This window comes from Amphiprion ocellaris, chromosome 17 (assembly GCF_022539595.1).
Source record: "Amphiprion ocellaris isolate individual 3 ecotype Okinawa chromosome 17, ASM2253959v1, whole genome shotgun sequence".
Lineage (NCBI taxonomy): Eukaryota > Metazoa > Chordata > Actinopteri > Pomacentridae > Amphiprion > Amphiprion ocellaris.
In genome coordinates this window covers 26,128,253-26,152,016 of record NC_072782.1, presented here as the reverse complement: position 1 = coordinate 26,152,016, position 23,764 = coordinate 26,128,253, and the positions used below count along the sequence as shown (strand labels likewise).

General features: G+C 40.7%; 1 protein-coding gene across 2 annotated transcripts in view; it reads right to left on the bottom strand.

Annotated features, from left to right (window-relative positions):
• Positions 1-23,764, bottom strand: part of rxraa (retinoid X receptor, alpha a) — a 112,835-nt gene that overhangs the window by 79,694 nt on the left and 9,377 nt on the right. For both annotated transcript variants that reach the window (XM_023262933.3, XM_023262934.3), the window contains exon 2: positions 4,168-4,281. In XM_023262933.3, coding sequence (XP_023118701.1) covers positions 4,168-4,281 — 114 coding nt within the window. The remainder of the gene's footprint in view (positions 1-4,167; positions 4,282-23,764) is intronic.

Genomic DNA, 23,764 nt, shown 5'->3' with positions numbered 1-23,764 from the left:
CCACATACCAGTAAAAAAAGAACTAAACACAGAGATTAGGTGGTTGCTGACTGAGATGAATTGAGTTTGTGTTTTACAAATTGCTTGTGTATCTCGATGAATGCAGTCCAGGGCCCATAAACGGCAGCTTGATCCCCTCTCGCTCCACTGGCTCCTGACCTAGCAGGAAACAGCCAGGCACAGCGCTAACTCTGGCCAGCCAATTAGACTGCAGGTAGCACGAAGCATGCTGAGGCTAACGAGCTCCCTCTCCGTGACCCTCCTCACCTCTGCAGGACCCCGCGATGGGAAATATGAGGAGCCCGGAGCCACTTTAACTTGACGTCAAGCTCCTTCCTTCTAGAAATGCCCTCTTTAGCCTCTTTTGCCCCCTCCCCACAACCCTAACTGCTAGTCTCAAACCCTGCTGTGTGACCACAAGGTCTACAAACACATGCTGCCTTGCTCCGGAGCGACCACATGGCTTATTACTGCCGTGCTGACGCTAAAAATCAACACAGAAAAAAAAAAACAAATTTAAAAAAAAAAAAAAAAAAAACACACAATGAGCACGTAAACACACATTGCTTGCACAGCTCTGTCACTTGCATTTCCCTGTAGTTTACCCTGGTTTGGTTCTAGGTAGAAGGGCAATGAAGCCTCGTTCCAAGTTCTCTGAATAATAAATAAACAAATTAATTGGCAGGATTTGTGAGGCAGTGAGATAATTCTGAGACCCTGTAATGAAGTGGGACTACACTGAACACTAATGTGCCTTGGCTTTGGGTATAATTGCTACTTATGAAACACAAACAATAAAGAGCGATGAATCAAAAGTTAACAGTACACCTGGTGGGTTCACCTCAGCAGGTAGTGTGGGATAGTCAAATTATGTTTCCGGCCCACCAGTCAGCCACATCCAAAGCTAACGACACAAAAATATTTTTTTAAAAAAAGAGGGGGAGCCACTAATGATCATCTTCGTCCAACACCCCCACCCCCTTTTCTCTCCAGGCAGAATTGGTCTTGTCATTTGGACCCTCCAAACACGGACCATATGTGAGTTCAGCCCTGGCAATCAGACTGCATTGTGGAGCAGGCGGCTGAGTTCATCAGGAAAAAATTAGCCCGCCGCTCTGCAGGCCTCGCTCCTATTGGCCAGTCACGCGGCCCGCTCCGTTTGAGGGCACCCCAGACATTCCTGCGGATAATCTTTTCCATTCCTCTGCTCAGCTCGGTGAGGACAGACCAAATCACAGCACAAGGCCTGCATTGTGAAGGCCTTTTCAAAAAGCCCTGTTTTCAATGCCGTCTCTCTTTTACACTTTCCCTCTCTTTCACCTCATACACCACAATTCCAAGAGTTTTTTTTAAAAAAAAAAGAAAACCTTTTTCCCATCATAAATCCTTTTTTTCTCTTGAAAAAACGAAAGAACACTAAATGATTACTTTAAAAAAAAAAAAAAAAAAATTATCCAGTGGAAAAGCTCCCGAACACCACGTTTCTCACGGTCCCTTTCCAGTAAGAGTTTGTTTTTGAAAAGCCCAAACAATGTAAAACCGCTGAAACCGGAGCTCGGCCACATCAGTGTGCTGCCTGGAGTTCAGCAGATCACCGCTGAATACGGCTCCCCCGGGCGAGGCTCGCAAGCCTTCCCAGAAACCTCCTGCTTGGTCACCACTACACGCCTCGCGCCTCCCACAGCAGCTTGTCATTGTGGCTGTAGTCGGGCGGCTGGAACGTTGCGATTGGAGGACAATCACACAATCTAGGGACACTGGTGCATTTATAGTAACACATTCCATAATTAGACCCATGATTATTACAGGGTCTATAAACTCCAGACTCCAGAGTGGCTGTCCACCCTCTGCTACTATGACTGAACAGTTACTTTCTCTGGAGGTACACTCTGCTCTTGGCTGCTTAACACACCAACATCTCCTGTAGGCAAACAGCAACAAGAAACGACAGTAAAATCAAACTTTATCAACACTTTCACTGCTCCTCTCTTCTCCATCTGCCCCTGAATCTGGGACAGACAAAATAATCTAATGTGACTTGTAGCCTGGTGTGCCACAGGTCCTAAAATAGCCACAACACAAAGAAGGAAAAACCTTTGACATACTTCTGCAAGACTGCATTTCTAATCCAGATGGTCGTGATTGTTCAGGAAACACATCCACCCTCACCACAAGCTGTGACAGTAAAATATGTTGCAATCAATCAAGATAACTGTGTAAAATACACAAAGATGGGGGTGAGGTTGGTGAAATAACTGTGCACCTCATCATGCTCAAACTTGTCCATGAAAAAGTATTTGTCTGTGAAAGAGAGGGTGGTGGGTTCTCATTCCGCCTTCACTGAGTCAAATGTGACATACTAGTCTACTGTCCATTCCTTTTATAAAAAAAAATGGTCTCTTTCAAGTTTTCAAGGACGCCAGTGTGTCTTACTTAAGGGCAAATCTTTTACTATAATATAAACTATGACATACCAAAGAAATTCATGCTGGATTTGATCAGTTTAATCATATTAGTCAGTTTGATTGTATCATTTATGCCTGATGCAATGGAATGATTTAATATATGGAAAGACCTCAAGGCAGTTTGGACGCAGACTTGAAATAAACACACTTATCAAATTCAGATTGTATTATAGATTGATTAGATTCAGTGGCTGTCAAGAACTTATGATACAGAGCCTTAATCTTTATGTTGGTGTTTGTAGTAATTAACAAGAGCAATACATCTCTGCTGAAAAAATAAGGCATTTAAATTCAATGTGTATTCAATACTAACAACAGACGTTTTCCCTTACTGTGAAAACAGGTCATGAAAAAATCGATTAACAAGCACATTTAAAATTATGCGCTTGTAAGTTTTTCAATCAAAGAAACCACTTCAACAAACTAATTCCACTAATAGCAGCTAAGAACATTTAAAGTTGGAATGAATTATGTCATGCAAAACAGCAATGAGTAATTTAAAACAACATGAAAGACAAAAAGCACTTGGCTTCTATTGGAAAATGCTTGTATTCACCAATAAATAGCTTAAAAAATAAATGAGATTGGAAAGATTTGTAAACAAGGCATTGCTCAAAGACATCTAATCCAAACTAACACAAAAACCTATTTTAATTTCTCCATATACAGGCTGGTTCTAGTTCATTGACAGGGATTTTGAAGTATCTTCCTTTGAAATCGAACCGACGCTCTCATGAAGTGTTTTTTACATGTTTAAGTGACTTTGTCCTGAGATACAAGTCATGCTCTCCTCACATGACAGACGGCTCAGCTGGCCACAGCTCTGACGCTGCAGAAGTTCACAGGCCTTGGAGATGGGATGACAGATGTATCAACATTAACCACATGTTTTGCACAGCCTGGACCCCTATTCATTAGCCACATACCAGACAGTTCAGTTCAGAATATCCACTGATGTCAGACTCGGGCTTGCATGAGGGGGCGGATTGAGGTGCAGGGAGGAAGGGGCAGATCTTAGAGCACCTTTGTTAACTTGTCCATCACTGGGGCTCCACATGCAAAGATGCCATTAATCATAAACACCAGACTGAGCGCTGTTTTAAAAGAAGGCCCCCTCGCCACACCTCTGACCGGAGGCGGTGGGGGTTTGCATGTGTGTTTATGCAGTAGAAACAACTAAAACTCTCCACCCCATGACAAAACCAGTTAAATAAATGACAATCAAAACCCTAATTGTGTTGAAGTATTTGTCTGACGTGCATATTCTTCATTTTGCAAAACATGCAACAGTTATGGTAAGAAACAGTGATTCATCTCAGCTGAACTAAATGCAGCTCAGATCTCTGAAATACATAATTTTGATCTGCCTTTGATGTCAGGAAAACAGATTAAATTAAAGAGAAGAGAGACCATTTTGGATAATTAGACAGTCTCAACTGGTGCATCAGGTCATGAGGTGTATTTTAAAATAACAAGATCCTCGTGATTATTTTTTCTAAAAAGGCATTTTTTAAAATCCTGTTGCTAAACCCGCAGCTGATCCATTCATGAATGTGTCCACCCGAGACTATGATAACAGATTAAAGCCAAATGCATTTCTTACCTGGTAGGTCACAGAAAAAAAAGTGCATTCCCCCATATTTTACACAAGAACCCACATGAAACCATGTAGCAACAGGTTTGTTTGGTCGGTCAGTGTTACCTGAGGACAGGCGGCGCTGATGGAGGGGACACACTCCGCTGAAACAGGAACAAGCTTCACCCGAGCGACCTCGCTGCATGGGAGGAGCCAACGAGCACTGGGGCTTCAAGAACCCTGCAATCAAAGAGACAGAGAGGAATTAAAGACAGAAAGAAGAGAAACGATATAGTAGAGACACGTAATAGCTTCTAGGCAGTGGATGATAAACATGACAAAACATTGGTACAACGCATGCCAGCTGCAGCTGTGAAATTCAGAATTCGCCTTTAGGAGTTCACGGTTTGACACCGAAGAGCAAATGGGTCAAAAAGATTTCCACCAGCATCATGCCACCATCAGACCCTGCCAACCTCTCACATTTACAGCTCTGCAGCCAGCTGGACCTCACTCTAAACCTCTTCTCTGGTGGCACCGCACCAGCCTACCGCTGTCATCAGTCGTGTTGTCGGTATCCAGGTTGAGGGCTTCTGATAGTGGACAGAACTTGCAGAATGCCAGATAAGGATGGCCTTGAGGAAGACAAAAGGCGGTTGGGCACAGGATTGAGGTTAGCAAGCACCATGTGGACAAAATGCCAGAGTACGCCAGGGTGCCTCGAGGGGCTGGACGAGGTCGTCTTACTGTCTGTTTCTGGGGTCACAGGGGTCATTTTCAATAGGGAAGTCATTATGTGACACAATGAGGCAACTGATGAGGCTGTACCCCCTCCAGACAGGCACTAGCCAGTCTGTGACATCATGCAGCAAAGAGAAAGAGCAACAAGCAACCCTAGATTGGGAAATACGTCTTGAATTCTAGCATTCTAATACTATCCTAATACCCCAAATTAATGGGAGAATGTTAAAAATAAGGAAACAGAGCCAGAATTCAATCAGTAAATTACAAAAATTCCAAACTGAATAGCACAAACTCTACCAATGCAGACTTTTTGATATTCTTAATTATTCCTTACATTGGTTTGAACATGTATATGAGTGGCATTTTACTTCATGACTGAGACTCAAGCTTCTCGCTAAAGTGGAAACTTTTCAGTCAGACAAGGAGTCGCCCAGCCTTTATCAGCTGGGCAGCTCATGCAGATCTCATTGGCATCGCAAGACCTCTGCAAATCCAAACTTCATTCACTCCTTATGAGGACCTTTGGATTTCCAGCAGACACTAAGAGCAGCAGGCAGAGGAGCTGTCCCCCCCCCCCGGTCACTGTGTTCTGAGTCCAATAAAGCTCCTTTATTTCCACCATGAAAAACATGTCACTCCAGATGAGCTTAGAGAATGACATTTAAAACAGGCAAAGGGATATTGAATTAGTTCCCCATGATAAGCTGTCTGGGATGCTGATATTTTTCTGCTTGTAGGGGTGCAGGAGTGGCAGTGGGAGTGTGTGCTATGTGCATGTGCAGTTATGTAGACATGTGAGGAAGAAGCGCGCATGTGTGTGTGTGTGTGTGTGCGCGTGTGTGTGTGTGTGTGTGGGGGGGGGGCTTTTATGTTCGATGCATTCTTCAAAGCTTTGATTAGTATTACAGATGAAGCAGAGACTGGCAAGGCAAAGCAAGTCTGGACCAGCAAGAGCACACACAGACAGACTGAGATCATCCTCAACATCACAAATTAAAAAAATACAGACGAGGAGGGCATTTTGACTCTCATTCAGCTAGAAGCAAACATTTTTCTCCTCTCATCATTTATCAAATTGTTTATTAAGCACAATAATGCTATTGTTGTTGTGTGATGCTGAGAAATTACATCTGAAAATAACAGAAATGCCTCTTAAACACTGTTTTCTGGGGCATGTTGGAAAGGTATGAATAAAATGTAGTGACAATTTATGTTTTAGATTCTGCATAGAAACAGCTGAAGTTAATTGGACTTCAATCAAGAATGTGTGTGCGTGTGATTAAAATCTTAATAAGCTATCAATCTAATGGGATTAGTTCACCCTAAATTACAATCAAAAATGTTTCTACTCTCAGCTTAGATGCCATCTATCAGTTGAGATCATTTCAATAAGATTTGCCAGAGTAGAGATATTTCTGTCTTCCTGTCATCACCTCAATGTAATAGCTCAAGTTATTAAATATTGCGAGAAAGGTATACAAACTATTAATACAATCCAGATACTGAACATTGTGTTGTGCATAAACTTGAAGTTTAACCAAAAAAAGTGTAAAATTAAAGACAGAATTCAAATAATTGGCTTTCATGTCTTTGACACACTATAAATAAAGCATAAATCAGCTCACAAACTATAAAACAAAGACTATTTAAATTGTACATTTGCCTTCTTTTTTAAGCTTTTCAGACAAAATGTTTGAACAAAAGGACTTCAAAACCAATCAACCATTCCATCTTTTTATAATCTGTACAGCAGGAAATTTACTGGTCCCCAAAGCACAGCTTTTTTTGTTTTGTTTTGTTTTTGTTTTTTTTGCAGAAGAATTGTTAGTATTGGATGGGAGAAGGAAAAAGGAGTGACAGGACAAAATAAAGCCTGTAAAGTCAAGTAAAGCAATACATTTTCTCCACCTTTGCCAAATCAATCAATACTCCAAGAACGCAGTGCGTTCCTGGTTGTACAAAAGGGGTTGGAGGGCAAACAGTGACACATGGTATAGCGTTCTGAGCAATGTCACTAAACATTAAGGAATTAACATATGAGCCCAGCCTCCCAGTCAAGTTACACTTTTCCAAAATCAGGAGTAAACTAAGGAGACAGCAGCTCCCCCCACAAAAAGAAAGCCCTACACTGCAAGCCATCCGCTGGAATAATGTTCCCACGGGACAGAGTAATGCTAAAGTACGGGGCAGGAATTTCACCTAAAGCTTGACAAAAGAGCCAGAAAATGGGACAAATTAGTTTGAACCTGAACATGACCAGCATCTCAAAAAGAAAAATCTTCCCCTTTGCTATTTTCAATGTAAATACATTTCTCTAAATACAAAACTTCTCCCATTTGCTAATGACTTGCAGCTTTAAAACCCAAAGAAATTTCAATACAATGAATTAATCATGAAAACATTCAGCTGCTTGACAGATGTAAAAAAAAATCAAATAAATTAAAAAAAAAAACATTTGAAAAATTCTAGATTTTGAGAGGCATGTAACTGTCTTTTTCCTGTTGGCATGATAAATCATTTTCAGAGAAGGCCTTTACTTTTCAGGCCTTGAAGTGAATGATGAAAGTGCGTGGACATGTATGTGCAGGTTCAGGATCTCCTGACATGAGTGGTAAGGTCGGTACATGTCTCGTCATTAAACCCTCTCGAACACGCCGCATCATTATGTCTTGGCTCGTCTACTCTAGCAGGACCTTGATTGCAGAAATGTTTGATCTTGCTCTTCACTTCTAAGCAGCGAGGATCTCATTGGCTTTAATAACTGCATGATCCAATCTTCGGGGGACAAGCTCAAAACTTCCTCCGACTAACAGCCAATCAGTATTAACCTTACCAGCGATCATGGGGGATCAGAGCAATGTAAACACGCTGAGGGTTTCCTCATTAAAGATGGGCTGCTAATGAAATCACATCTAGCATTTACAGCCTTGTGCTAATGAAGGCAAGCCTTTGAGATGTTCTGCTAATGAAAGAAGGGCTTTTATTGATATAAGGCTAATAAAAGAAAGGCTTAATGACAAGGTTCTAATGAAACAAAGGTGTGTAAATTTACCATTATAACTAAACCCACTGATAAGGATGGAGCTGAAGTGTTTTTCATTAACGGACATTTCTCACAGACGCATCAAGGAACGGGCTTCTGGACTTTACAAGATCCCACAAACTGAAGTCCATTGACTCCAATACATTCAAGCATTTATGAGAGTTTAAGGGATTGCAGTTGAGTTCTCCTAAAACGTAACAATAGTTCGTGTCCCATGTTGCCAGGGTGATCAAGCCCAAGGTCAAAGTTCATTAGGCCCGTAATGTATCTCCCAGGTGCAATAAAAAAAAAAAGCCCTTCCCTCATGGGACTCCTGGGGATAAGGTCCTAGTTGAGCGCGAAGAAGGACGGACCATCAGTCACTATGGTTACCATCGTGAATGCCATTCACCTTCAGCCATACACCAGGCCTCAAAGTTCCACGTGAGGAAGAGGAAACCAGTAAGAGAGACGCCCTCCCCATCCCCCCTGCCGCCTGCCCTCTACGGCAACCTTGGAGGATCAGTTGTGTTCAGTTCATCAAGTGTCTGTCCACGTGTCCTTGATATATCTATTATAGGTTTGAGTTTTAGCATGTTTTTTTCCCTTTAAAGCGAATAATAATTCTATTTGTCTTCTTCTGTTCATTGCTGCTTTTCTGGGGGGGGGGGGTTGTATTTTGGAGCTTCAGACAAACAAGCTCCATCTTTAGCTCAAGGATATCACGATGGCCTTTGTACTGATTAATTCGTTTATTACCAAGATGAACCTGTTCGGTCAATAATAAAAACAAATGTTGCAGCCTTATGACAGCTTTTTGTAACACCTTATGTTTGTGTGTTCCTATAAATGACAATGATGGCATCATGTATGACATTTAATTATCATCTGATGCTTGCATTTCTATCATCCGTTGTATTACACCGCTCTACATGCTCATAGAACTCTACTTGATGCAGTTCGATGACCTTTCAGTGAGGAGCCAAAACACACTTCAGGGCCCATCAGCTGATAATCAAACATTTCTTATCTGAGCGTTGCATCACTCTCTGATCATGATCATCAGCATGGAGAGCATCCAGCCTGTTTTTTTTTTTGTTTTTTTTTTGCGCATATCTGCTCCATCAGCAACTGTCTTCCCTCCTCCCCCATGACATCCATTTCGAAGAAAAAAAAAGAGAAGCCATATTTAAACATGCCTCTAAGCTCTTATTTATCTCAACCAGAGCAAAGCCTGAGCAGATCTATCAGGACAACAAAGCAAACCTCATAAAGATCACTGGAGGCAATACCTATGTGCTGATCATAGTATTGTGCTTGTTAGAAAAATAGCTTTGACATATTTTACACTCGTGTAAATCCTTTTGTCGATGTTTCTACATAGTTTACTGCCTGTTTTCATTGATTACACACCTTCTTTAAGCTCAACAAACATCACCACTGGGTTGAAATTTCACTTCAGTTTACACGCCACTACTGACACCTTGAAAGTTCCCAAGCAATGAACCTAGACACAGGAAAGATTAATGATAAGAATATAAGTTGACCCCCGAGCTGAACAAAGGTTTACATGGCTCTGTAGTATATTTCAATTGGTGCATTGTGTCAAACCTAAGAGGATGGCCCTGTTATCATGGCAGATTTGCCCTGTAAGAAGAAAAACTGAACGTTGCATTTTTCTATAGCCACAGATTCTTAATAACTATGATAAGCTTTTCCTTGGATCATAAGGACAACATTAATAACCTGAGGGCTTTTTTAGTCCTTAATGGAAGCCTAGACTAAATCTTCAGACACAGATACCCATGAAGACCTTGGCTGGAAGACAAAATTTTCAAGTTTAGCCACAACAAACTAAATCGCCTACGGCAAAACTTCCTCAAAATGACGAGGAAGTTGTCGTTATGAGTAGTCCTTGCTTAACTGGAAAACAAGAGTGACTAAAATCTGAAACTTTCATTTGTGTTTTTGAGTTGTGAGTCACCAAACAAACCGCTGTTGAAGTCTGGGCTGCCAATAAAAAGTTAACTGGACAGCTTTATTGAATGACTTATTAAGCGACTGTGTTTTGTGAGACCTAAACTGAGGCGCTTTTGAAATGAACAAGAGCACCTTTCTGTAATGGCTCTTTCAGAAAAAAAAAACATGCCTTCCTACTTTGTCTGAAACTGAGTTTGCTCTTTCACACAGTCTCAGGATAATGAAACTGGCAGTTGCCCTGGTGTGGCATTCTGAAGCTGCAAGGCATGTATAGAAAATGTAGAACTGACAATGTTGACCTTTGTAAAACCGTAACTTTAGGACTGTTATTAATGAGAAGCACATGTCTATCCACAAACAAGCTTATTTTTATACTCCCAAGAACTTCTGATGCAATGAGCCTTAATTAAATAAGAAAAGCTAAAATGAGCTAAAAAAAATCTGATTTTAAGTTAGTATCATTTAAATACTAATTAAATTAAAATGCAAATCATATCAATTTAATGTGTTTTGTTCTCACTAAGTAACAATGCATGCTGAATTTTAGTTAACTCACAGCAACATAAAGCAAAACGGCGTTGTATGTGCTTTAAAGTTTGTAAAAAAACATAATTCAAACATTTTGTAAAATGAACACACATCCTGAAACAGCCACTTGAATGTGTGGTTGCCGTAAAACACATCACTGACGACGCTCCACCTTCAGAAGCCTCCAATTCTGTTTCGATTTTGGTCTTTAACCAACCCAACCACCTTACTGGATTGGCTGGTGTAGTTTCTTAATCTTTGCTATCTCACTAGGTTTTTCCTGACGCACACTTCAAAATCTACGTGGTTTCAGACGTACACGACAGCTGCAAACACAACTGCCATAAAAAGAAGAGTTATAACAAAAGCATTCTGTGAATATTCAAAGCTGAATGACACATAGATGTATTTTGGCAGTGCCTCCATTCCAGCCAGTCTCTCAGGTTCACCTTTCCCACAGAGATGTACTGCCTTACCGCGGGATTGCATAAAACATCGCGCTGCACTGGTGTTAAGAAGAGATGACACCAAAGCAGCGGTTCCTGATAATTTATAACGGTCATTTGTCTCACTTGCTGTGATGTGATGAAGCCAAAGGCAGGCCATTGGTGAGCAGCCACAGACAGACAGAGGAGGGGGAAGAAAAACTAAAAGAGTGAGGCAAATGAGGTTAGAGGGGAAGAAAAGACGGGGCTGGTTCAAAGACCACTTGTGTACGTCAGAACCTTTCTCCGGGGCAAATAGGGGAACAAGGGCCTCATTGCAGCCCAGCAGCCGAAGCAGCTCCTTGGGCAAACGACTCTAATCAAATTTGCGTGATTGGACTCAGAAAAAGCTGTGAGGGTAAAAGAGGCTCCCTTCACCCAGGAACGGACACAAGGAAGCATTTAAATAAATCTACTATCCCTCTGCTGATCTTTACAGTAGCCATTCACATGACGGACTGTCTGCCCACACCAACAGCCTTTTGGCAGAGCACACACTGACCCTTTCTCAGCTGTGAAATATCACCACCAGAAAGGGAGAGATAAAACTTTGTTTTATGTGCTTCCTCTAATGGATTGTGGGTGGAAATTCATCCAACATTTTGTAGGATTTACCCTCGACTGCACTGCTTCAGTCTTCTACCAAAACTTCTAATTTTAGCCTTGATTAATAGTCGCAATTGGATACAGCTCTGGCCTCAGTTCATGGCCTTGATTTTTCTTGACTGTAGCTGACGTTTCGAAGTGATCAAAACAAATTATCTCCAGTGACTAACGTTAAAATACAGCTTGGCTGCATGGTATAGAGATGAAAATTCTATGTGAGGAAATCTAATGCATCAACAGCAGCACAGAGATGCTGTGCAACAGAAAGCGAGGCGTGGTACAGCTCAGCGACCTGTGTCCCACTCACTGGCTGTCTGAGTCCTGCTGGAAGGTCCCGGAGCACGCTTCCTGTTAGCCTGCTAAATTGACTCCACACGCCTACGCTTCCATCTCTACAGGAGTGCAGAGTCTCCCATTAACCTCCTCCTGCCTCCTCAGCCTAGTACATCTTCAATCCACACACTGAGGATATAAACACATACAAACACCCAAGGACAAAACAGAGGGAAGGGCTTGTGTTGCCAACCACATCTTATATTCTTCCCTTCTTAACAATATGTTGTGTAACTGACCCAGATTCACCAATCAAGGATACTAAAGTTAAGGCTTGCTTAACATTTGCTCATTCTGCACTATTGAGCCTTTTGGACCTCTAGTCTCGCTCAAGCCCACGCGGCACAAGTGCACCCAAATTCTAACCCATTCGCCTACATTAAAAAATCTGTCTTGTGTTAACATAATTTTGCATTTCTCTAGTCTTATGAAAAGCTTTTACTCCCAAAATGACTGATAATATAATATATGTATGCAAGGTTTCATAAGATTGTGAAAAAGACCTGTTAGAGTCCAAAGCTGACAGATTTTCAATTTATTATGGTATAAATCAGAAAAGCTGTAGCATATCCTCACATTTAAGAAGCTGGAACCAGCAAATGGTAAGCTTCTTTTTTTTATGAGGAACATACTTAAATAAATTATCAGTAATATTTTTAGTGATTCAGATATGGTTTTAGATGCTCAATAACGTGTAGCTAATTATGCTCTATACCAAAGATCAGGATTTTGTGAAATCTTCTTGAAAAATAGCAAAGCAATTTATCATGGGAAACAGTATGTTTGAGCCTTTTATGTGAAACACATTAATATGACGTGCTACATAACTCAAAACTTGAAACAAAAACATCTGGAGCTGCAGCTGCTCTGCATGGGTGTGCACTGAAAAGCTGAATGACAATAAAAAAAAAGTGAAACTCATAATACAGTAGAATAAGAATTACACAAGGCAGACCACTTGTAGGAAAGTTTTAAAAACAGGGATTAAGTGCACTCTTTGGCTGAAATGCCTCTTTAAATTGGAGCCATTAATATGAATGGGGGATTTTCAAACCAGTAATGTTGACTCCAGCTTGTTGACTCTAGGAAAGCTCCGTTAGGGAGTGAGGGACTCCAAAAAGTAAAAATATTGGCAAAATCCCATCCGGGGTGTCAAACCTAGTTTAAATTGGTAGTGAAGCACATACCTCTGATTTAGTATCACTGTTTCACAAAGACCCAAGCTGGACTTAAAAAGACTTGGGCAGGAAAGCAGTACTTACAGAGCAAAGTTAAATTTTGGAATGAAGAGTTTGGGCCAAGATAACAAATGGAGACAGCAGGACTCCCCCCCTGAGGAACAGCTCAAGTCCCATGTTAATGGCACAGCTAAAAACTGTCATGCCTTCAAAAGCAGCTGTTTTGCATAATTACTCTGAATGCTTGAAAATAAACACACTGCAACCTGGCATTTAAGCTCCAAGCAAGCCATTTGTGACTGAAATTCAACAAGCTAAATAATTTTTGCACGGTTGGCAAGAGCACATTCCATTTTCTACCATATCCACTTAATTTGGCAAGTGTGTCAGCAACAGAGGCTCTGGTTTCAAAATTCAAAATAAGAACAGAGGAGAAAGTATGTAATTTCTTCCCAGCTACTTTCTTTCCAATAATAAAGTGCATATAATACATATATATGACTCATTTGGATTCTCAGGGAGCACCTCCTGATTTAAGGACACAACTCTGAATGAACACAGCATGTACAGAAATCACAAATATGACATTTTCATTAATGTGGCCAAATTTAAATTCACAGATAAAGGAAGAGTGGACAGAAAAGTCTGTTTCATACATTTCTGGCCCTAAACATATAGTTTAAAGAAACATCCTAGAGGAAAAAAATGATTTTCCATCAACTCAACATTTAAAGCAGTTTTGGCACATAAAAGGCCCAATTAATCCTCTGGTCTTTGGCAAAGACTTGAGGAGGTCCAAGAAAAATCTGGCTAACGATCTCAACTTGCTCTTTGAAACTTTATGCATGTTATGTAAAAATTCTAAAATACTGCGAGTAGCAAAACCCCACTGAGCTTTTAAAGTCAGCAGTAAAATAATGGCTCCTAAATGGGCCAATTCTGCAAAAGGGGTTCATGATAGTAGACTTTCATTAAATTTTTGGAGTTTTATCTTGAAAAATTAAAAATAAAAACTCTACAGGACTGATTCCAAAAGATAAATCATTCTTCACCAACAGAATGCTACTCATGAAGAACTAATAAGAACAGCTAAATCCAGTGAACAGAATATCTTGCATATAGCACTATTATCATGATGTTTTCTGTGCTTCAGATCTCACATCACAGTTACATATTTGTGTTTTCGAGCACCCTGGTAGCTCAAAAAATTTATTTTTTTTAAAAATAACTTTTAAAAAAATGTGATTTACAAAGGATGAAAAAATTTTTCACTGTTATTTTCTCAGAAACAGAATGTGTTTTCCTTTTCTCAAAGCCTCGACAGTGAAAGCTTTAACACTCAGGCTACATTACTGATTCACATTCGCAGAGACACAATGGCCTGTAATAGCCTGTAAACCACTTGTAAGGCGATATAGAAAATAGCTGATAAACATATATAGACATTATACATACATACAAACATTAAATGTGCAAAAAAAATAATTTAAAAATGCTGACATGAGAAGTGTATATTGTTCATTGGGGGGAGTGAAACAGCTGAGGCTTGTTATGGGTTACAGTATTATTACAAAGGCTGAGTGATTTCTTGTGCTCTTCAGGAATGGATGCATGCCACGCATTCCAAGAGGCCACCAAATCGTTCCACTTGAGGGTGTGCCAAGCGGGCTGCAGCTGCTCTTACAGAGACCTCCGTATCAACATGTATCCATTTATCCATTTATCTATCCACCTAACCTGTTCTCGAAGCCAAACACTGTATTTTGCAAAGTATAATTACTCCACCTTTTCTCCTTTCTCTTTGTAACCATGTGTGACTGCAACAACATTTTACTGATGACAGTTTGTCTGGCCCTTAACTTCTGCAACTGCTGAACTGGTAGAATTTTGTCAGAAATATAATCATTTGGTTAAAAACAGTGGACGCCAGAAGCAAAAATCTCTATACTTTTGCATGAAGTTACACCTTTTCATATTAGCATGCTTTATTCGAGGTGCAACTAAGCTGAATTGAACTAAATAGGGCTCCATTCAGACGTGCTACAATACTTCAAGAACATGGATTTTGTGTTTTTAGCCAGTTTTAAATTTTAGTGAAGTTTGCATTCTTATTGCATTCTTCCAAAATCACTGTAAAATAAAGGGAAGTGTATGATGTAGGCTGTCAAACACTAAAGTTCAACTATGATCTATTTCTAATTCATTTTTAAAAAATGTATTTACTAGTGTAAGTCAGACGAAAAATTAAGGCAAGGACACTGCAATATGACCAGCACTGGCACAGGACCAAACGGGTAGATTCAAACCTTTAAAATATGATAAATGAATCTTTAATTATAGTATCATAAGATATCATAAGATTCATATAACTGACCAACAAGGTGAGACTCGTATTGCTGGAAAGGACACCAGAATATAGTCGATTTTTGAAAGTCAGACAGAAAAGCCTGACTCACTGGATTCATCAGTTGACATTTCTGAAACAGAAGTGATTGTGCATAACTGTCTCGTGGCTGAAAATCTTGCACATGTGAAGGATGATGAGATGACACATGACTCCACTAATAACCCATATTCTGCTGCCATGCTGGCAATCACTGTGTAAGTCAGTGTCCTTAACGTCCTTCATCTTTTTTTTTTTTTAAAATGGTTTGTTCTCAGTACATGATCAAGGACAAAGGTATTGGTCACAGAGTTAAACATATTAACACAGCAGGAGAACGAGACAATTCCTTGGATCAGTCATGAAAAAGAACAGCAGCAAACACAGGGGAGAACAAATAGGAAAATTGATGGAATAAGACAGAAAACTGAGGAACAAACAGAGGAAGCACAGGCGAGCAAAGCAACACTATTGAAGAAAGAGAAAGTGAGAAAACAGAATGAAAAAGAGAAAAAAGAAGAGAGTCAGGCAGAGGGAGGGATACAAAACTAGGTCAAGTCACATGACTGGGATCGACTGCAGGCAGGATTAAATATCCTACAGCATGTGGTCATTTACACAACAAATGTAGATTTCATTTTATAAATTATTTCTCTTCCACGGGGGGGATGAGGCTCAGCATAGTGAGTGTGATGCCGCACTGTAGGCTGGTAGGAAGCGAGGCTTTTCAGTGAGCACAAAAACAGAGCATTAAAGACTTGAGCGACTCGTCCCTCTGAGACAGGAAACAAAGCGAGAGCCTGAGATAGCATGAAAATGATCATAACAGGAGGGGACACAGTTCCAGTATGAGACAGCTCCATTGTGACAGGCTAATGGCTGTACCATACACTGACCATTATCCTGGGTAAATGCAAAAGACAGTGAAATGGAAAAAAAAACAACAAAAAACTGAGATGTCACATATCTGAAGTCCTTACAAAGTGACAGCAAGTGTGCCAGAATGCTCAGACAATAGGGCTGTATGAATATATTTTCTGATTCAGAATGGCCAAATTCATGCAAAACCAAATTAAAAAACGCACATGTGGATATCACTGCTGATTTTGATCTAAGAGAGAACCACAACACTAAGAGAAATGAATCAGTTGGTGAACTTTCAGTGACAAAAACTGTCTCAAAATGAGACACTGTGACGGTGGCGCTGACAGACACATTTTAGTGACTGAGTGGAATATTAAATGTATGACTGAGATGCACATACAGTATAATGCAGGGGGGCATGTTGGGAGATGCTAAATGCTACTGGTACCACATCAACCCCTCCTGCTGTCCACCGAGAGAGGAAACTATAGCTGTCGATCATGCACAGGACTACAAACTAAGCTGGTCATAAGCTCAGTCAATCCCCTGAGAGCCCCGGGACGTAGGATACCAATCATTCATTCACATCCGTGGTCAGCCTACAATGGGTGACACACACACACACACACACACACACATAGGCAACGTATATATGTGAGAATTAAATCTGTCTGTCATCAGTTCAAAAAGTGAACTCTCTCTGGAGATTCCCCACCGGATCTGAGCCAATCAATGTCACGTAATGCCGCTGATGAACAAGACCGACATGTGGTACTTTTCTCTGATCAGTTTGACCCCTTCAGGCTTTCAGGATCACAGCACAGTGGATTCATGATGCTGTGTTTCAGAGGGCTGCTGCAACAAAGATCAGATCTCCCACAACACCAAGGACATGATGCATCTGTGACCTTACATTACATAAATATCACTTGCGCTACAGCGTGTGTTTACATAATGAACTTCGGGATTAACTGTATTTTGCAATGCACATAAATTAATCCCATATGTTAAAATCTTATGACTGCCTGAATGTTAAAATAATATACTTTGAATATGGTATATTCCTCCCAAAACTGAAAAAAAATGATTTATAAACCATTTAATATGCTTGCAGACATCTTCTGCACCGTATTTTAGTTGCCAAAAGCATATTTCATTAGTGAGGAGGAAAACCGACAAGTGCAGCTGCTAATGTAACCAGATTTTTTTTTCAACCACCTGACATTGCTTGTTTCTACAGTTCTGCACCTCAGTGTGTGTCACTGAATTCAAGTTTTACGACCATTTTCTTGCCGCAAACGTACACAATCATTTAACTTGGTATTTATTAGAAGCATTTATGATGTACAAGTAAAATCCTTTGGTTAACATTAAAAGATTTATTTGAGGCTTTACTGAGCGGACTAGAAATGAGAGCATTGGCCCTCAGCTGTATAAAAAAACAAATACCTAGAGCAATAAGAATCAGGTTTATTTTGATACTGTAGAGAGGTCTAGGTCAAGAGGTGAGGCACCTTTTGAGGGCTGGCAGCGCACTCCTTCTGCTGAAATGCCACAGATGACATCACTGCATGTCTACCTGCAGATGCCGCAAGACGCGATGAGCCAGCGAAGCATACGGCTGCTCCAAAAATACGAAATCTGCCTTCCAGGGTAGAAACTCTTATATCAAATAACAATTACTGACCAAGAGAGACAGACCATCAGATCGGCTTAGAGCTGAGCAGTGGTGCTCCTTCTCAATATAGGGTCCAAAGCAGCAAAGTTAATTTGGATCAAGGGAAGTGCAAGTGGACGAGCCAGAGCAAGGTCATTCTGCAGGGCTGCACAGAGATGTCTGCATACGCAATTACCTGAAGGCACGGGGAAAATGTGTCCCAGTGAAGCTTGACGTAGAGGTTGCGTGTGTTACATGGCCCTCAGGCTGTCAGATTCAAATCTTAATGAAAGCACGACCCACAGTGTCATAATCTGATTTTAGGAAAAAGTCCTGCGTGCATGTGAGTGTATCAAATCATTCATTTGTGCCTGTGTTCATCCATTATTGTGTCAGCATGTTTCAGTACAAGAGCTGAATGATTTTATTCAATTAGTGTTAGTTTTTAGCATTACTGCTTGTTAAGCTTTTCCAGAAAAGAAAGAAAAAATCTAAATACTTCCAGGTTTCAGCTTCTCAATTGTGACAATCTGCCATTTATGTTTTTCCTGTGTTTTTCCTACCATTGAAATTTATATTTATAATGAAAACAATTGGTACGATATACTAAAAAAAATCTGTTGTATCAATTGTGATGTTTGTATAATTCATGTGAAAATCAACAATTTGAGTTTTTATAGAGCTTTTACAGAAAATGTAAAGTGAAAGAAAGTAATGTGGTAGTAACACACCGTAAAAGATAACGGTTTAATTACAGAGTGTTTCTGCTGCAAACAGTATTTGTTTAATCCAATTTTCAGCTGGATTTTTTTGTGATTTATCTTCATCTGATTTCTGTTTTTTTTTTTTTTTTTTAGTTACATGCTACATGCAAAAATACCAGCACACATCATCATACAGAGAGCCCGCACACAATTCTGTATATATATAATCAAACCTCACACAGACACACAAACATACAGTCAACTGTATCATCAACATCAGCATTCCTAGAGAGGAGTGCAACTTGTCAGCTCAGCCAGGCAGAAAGATGTAGGCCAACTGCAGAGCAACATGGGGGGAAAATCAGCTCAGTGTCCTCATAGAAAGAGAGATGATTGGCGCCGGGTTTGCCGGCTATTTCAGATAACCAGATAATGAAGGAAACTAGCTCTACTTTATAGCAAGATGCCTTGCAACAAGTTATTACTATTATATCCGAGGCTGTAATGGTTTCATTTTAGTTTGACCAGTGAAAAGTTCAGTCATTTAAATGCTTTGTTGATTCACCTCCCAACTGCTTTATATTCCTTGGATTTCTCCCCTCATCTTTCCCTGCTTCACTCATTCACTGTCATTCATCTCCTTCTATACGAGTGTCTTTTTCTTCCCCTTCTACCTCCTTCTCAATCCATCCTCCTTTCTTTCTCCCTCTGATCACTGCCCTGCTCCTGCCTGTGCATACTGTAGCTCTCAGGGGGGCCCAGCATCAGTAAGCCCATCAGAAGGAGACCGTGATGTACCTCTTTTGATCAGCACAGTCTCCACATTAGCATGTACCTCTGCACTCTCCTGCTCTCCCCTCCACTCTGAGTAAAGCTACCTGCCTGTCAGCACCGCCAACCCACAAAGAGCCTCGCTCAGGTAAGACAGAAGGCACTCGGAGCCCGTCTGAATCTTAATCGCTAATCAACACAGGCTTGCTTCGCCGGTGATGAGAGGAGAGAGAACCACTCTTGTGATCTCACTGCAGAGGCAGACAAAAGCCTTGCTGTGCATCTGTAATGTACTGTAAGTGCCTTGTAGCCGAACACAGCGCCGTGGACTCTTGAGTGACACAAAGCGAGTGAAGGTGTTGATTAATACTAAGGTTTTTTGTCCCTCTTGGGAGTTTACCTCTCAAAGGGAAGCTCATGAACACAATCTTAGTACATCCTGTTCAATGAGAGCAAACTACTACATGAAAAAAGTAGTTGTTTTTTTTCCTCTAATAGCACAAAGAAAGCCTGTTTGTGTTCCAATCATATAGTGGCTCTTTTATGCCTGTACCAGAAAAGTATGTTAAAGTTCTGGCGAAAACAAAACAAAGAGGTTATTCTTTATGCTATGAGTTAAAGTTTACTGTCTGTAGAAAGTGGTGGAATACTTTTTTTCTTTTTTCTCCCTTTTTATGAGGGGTTGTGTCTTTGGCTTAGGTCTGGCCTAAGTCTGGATCCACAGCCGGGTGCCCTCTCACTTCTGTGCCACTTAATTAGCCCGACCCTGCACAAAGGGGAGTTGGTCACATGGGCCCAATTTGGCCTGCTATAAAGTCTGCAAGGGCTCAACATGCATTACTTTTGGAGTATTTACGTGCCTGCTGCACTAAGGTAAGAGACTTTGAAGATGCAGAAAACAGGACGGAGAAGAAGTGAAAAGGAGCAAAAATAACTGAAATGAAAGGAGGGGACCCTTAAATTCCAGGGAATTTTTCCAGATGTTGCACAAATATTCTGCTGAGGCAATCCAGATGTGCTCACTCTGTTTATTCCCTCCTTCTGCTCGCTGTTCTAAGGACTTCTCTTTCTTCTCTTTCTCTTTCTACAGCCCCTCTACCCCTTCCTCCTTGAGGCAGCCCACATCACTGTTCCCCAATAGCGCCTTTTAAGTGAGGGCTTTAATAGCCCCCAGGGCACCTTAGCATCCACTAGGATCCTGTAATAAACATCCACTCTCATTCTCTACTGCCCATATGTGTGTGTGAGAGTGTGTTTGTCAGCAAGAGAGAGATTAGCTGCCTTGTTTTATTGCTGTTTGGATCAATTAACAATTAACTCTGTTACTAACAATGGCTTCAGCGATGAGAAAAAAAGCCACGCGCTGAGTGAAGCAAGACCTAAATAAAAACAACTTGCTTCCTGTTTCCTTTTACTCAGCTCCACACTGATCCGGTTTTGTTTTCGTTTTTTTTTCCCCCTCTTCCATCATTACTTTTCGCTTCTCTTCACCTCCATACAAACACTGTCATGTTTGCCGAGGCTGCTCCTCTCCCACAGAGCGTGACCCAGCCACAACCCCTGACCTTACCTCTCCCAGACAGCACTCTCGATTCTCAGCTACTCCACTCTGCACTGCTCCACATACATCAGTTCATGAATCAGCGTGTCGGGGACTTCACCACCACCGCCGACAGAGCGTACATGTTGTGACATGAGATAATCCAGCATGTGGCAGAAAAACACATGCCGACGTATGCATCACCAAGGATGTATGCATACCTCTTCTGATGCTAAAATACATAAAAATGTGGCTCCAGAGCTGCAAGAATTAGTCGATTAATCAATTAGGTGTCAACTATTAAGGTAACTGCCAAGTATTTTGAATATATGAACAATTAGTTTGAGGAATTTTTAGGAAATTGGCAGATTCCAGGTTCATAAAGTGAATATTATGTGTTTCTTTCCTCCTCTAAGACAGTAAACTTAATATCTTTTAGTTGTAGAAAACAACACATTTGGGGAGGACACTTATTCCCTATTTCCCCTAACAATTAATCGAATCTTAGCCCTACTAGTTACAGTAAATCGCTGAGCTGATCACCAAATAAATAAATCAAAAAATAAATCAAAACAATAGAATAGATTTTTGATAATCCAATGATTAATTCAATGTCAACTATAAAGTGCAAATCCCAAACACACCCTGGCTTTTATTTAGTAATTTATGTCATTATAAACTGAAAATTACAGAAAACAACTGATCTGAAGACATCACCTTGAGCTGAAATTGTTGGTGCTTGTTTCCAACCCTGGGTTAAAACAAATGAAAGTATCCTTAAAGTGACACTTGAACTTGTCAGGGCCGTTTGCGCAGGCAACTGTCAGCACTTTGGTATGCAGAGCGCTGATGACAAAGACATGACCAGCACCTGCACGCCTGCCTGTCTCCGTCTGTCCAGTAAACCTGGTTGTTCAACTCTCTTCGCCTAAATAGCACAAGCAATACTGTAGATTCATTAGTGTCAGGGAAAAGAAAAAAGAAAAAAAAAACACCGTCTTGGAGCAGTGATCTAAGGCCATGTACATAATCCATTTACAGAAGTGAGAATTTTTTCCATGGTGGCGCAATTTGAGGGTTTTCTCAGTCTAATAAGCACGTTAATAAACTCTACAGCCAATGAGAAAGAGAATGTAACTCAGTCACCACTGAATGCACATTCTGTATTCATTCATTCTCCCTACTTTAAGTGACTAAGTAGTGGTGTTCAGTAAAAAAAAAAAATGAAATAAGTGCACCCTGCATTCATTGTGGTCGGGATGGGTTTATATTGGAGCAATTTACTATGTGTTTCATGGTTGTCTAATATTATGTGGCCCTATTATTTTGTATTAAAAGGCTCTGCTGTGTGATTTTGTGGCAAGCCCTGTCTGCAAAATAAATTTTCCTCATGAGAAAGTAAAATGTTAAAATAGATTAAAATAAATAAGAGTGAATGTTTTAGGCACAGGAAAGGAGGGAACAGCCGTTTACAATATGTGTCCCTGATGAAATGTCACTCAGTTACAAATGCCACCAGTAAGAATGAAACATCTTGTTTTCGTTTTTTACAGTGCTCATCAAGCTGGAATGATTGGTACAGCATGTTCATCTGTCAGTACTGAGAGGAATGGTGTTCGCCCTTGTGTCGTTTTTCCAGATAGACAGCCCCTCCCCCTCCACCCTTAACACCCTTCCACCTTCCTGCCGTCGAGAACATTCCTTAAACCAGACGGTCGCAGCAAGGTGTCTAACCATAGGTGACAAAGCCCTCCAGACTTCTGTACAGGCTGTGTGGATATGTGCGCACGCCTGGCTGTGTGTGCACATGCATACAGGTGTGTGTGTCCAGGCCGAGAGGCCACAGTCTGGGCGGATGTATGTATACGTTAGACCTGCAGGCGTCAACAAATGGTTAATCGCTCTTTCACTACTGCAGGCGGAGGAAAAACCCACAAAGGAACCCTGTTATCTCACATATTATCTTTTTTCTAGTCTCTCTCATGCATGGTAATTTGTGAAAAAGATGTGAAACCTACAACTGGTTCGGCGCAAGCATATTCAGGCTTTGCGTCTGAGCTGACCTGTGTCAGTCCTTTTGCATCTGCTCATATCATCCATCTCATCAGTAATCCAGACGGCTTGATAGTCCCTGTAATGGATCTTCTGTTTATCATAATTGCAGTCACAGCCTTTTAATCTTACAGACTGGTTTAAAGGGCCTTTGCAAAAGTGGAATCTAAATCCAGTTGTTGTTGATTTTTTAGTAAGAAGGACATGAAAGTCAAAGAAAACTTCCTAACACATGGAGTCTTGAGTTAATGTCATTATGGTATCTGGAAATCCTCCACCTGGAGAGCAGCATCAACGATCCTCAATCCCAGCAGGACACACTCCAAGGAAGGGAAAAATTAAGACAGAACAACCTTCAAAATGATTAACCTCAGACCTCTATGGGCGAGCTGCAAGACATCAGAGAAAAACTGCTTGTATTTTGGAGATTTATGCTGCAATCTTAATATTGAGGGATACTGAGCAACTGGATAGAGGAAGATGAAAATATAGAAACCTAGTGAGTGCGACAACAGGGGGCCTGAAAGATGCTCTCACGGAAACTGAATACAACAGTCACTATAGAAACAAGAACAAGAATGCAATGGGGTACTGTAAAAGGTTATTATAAGCAATTATGCCAGCATGAAACACAAGTATGATGAAAAAAGAGAGAGCGAATTGAAGTACAAAAAAAAGGCCTTGTGACAAATCCTTGTGCTGTACACTCAAATAAATAGGACATTCTATCTAATATACTCAGATCAATAGGAGACAAACAGATGTTAAGTAGTAAATTGAGTTTTTTGTGACTGTTACTGATGATTGTGGTCGCTTTCTGTTGTAGATATCTCTCTGACATTGTGCAAACAAGGCTTCCACGCGTCTGCTCCCAAA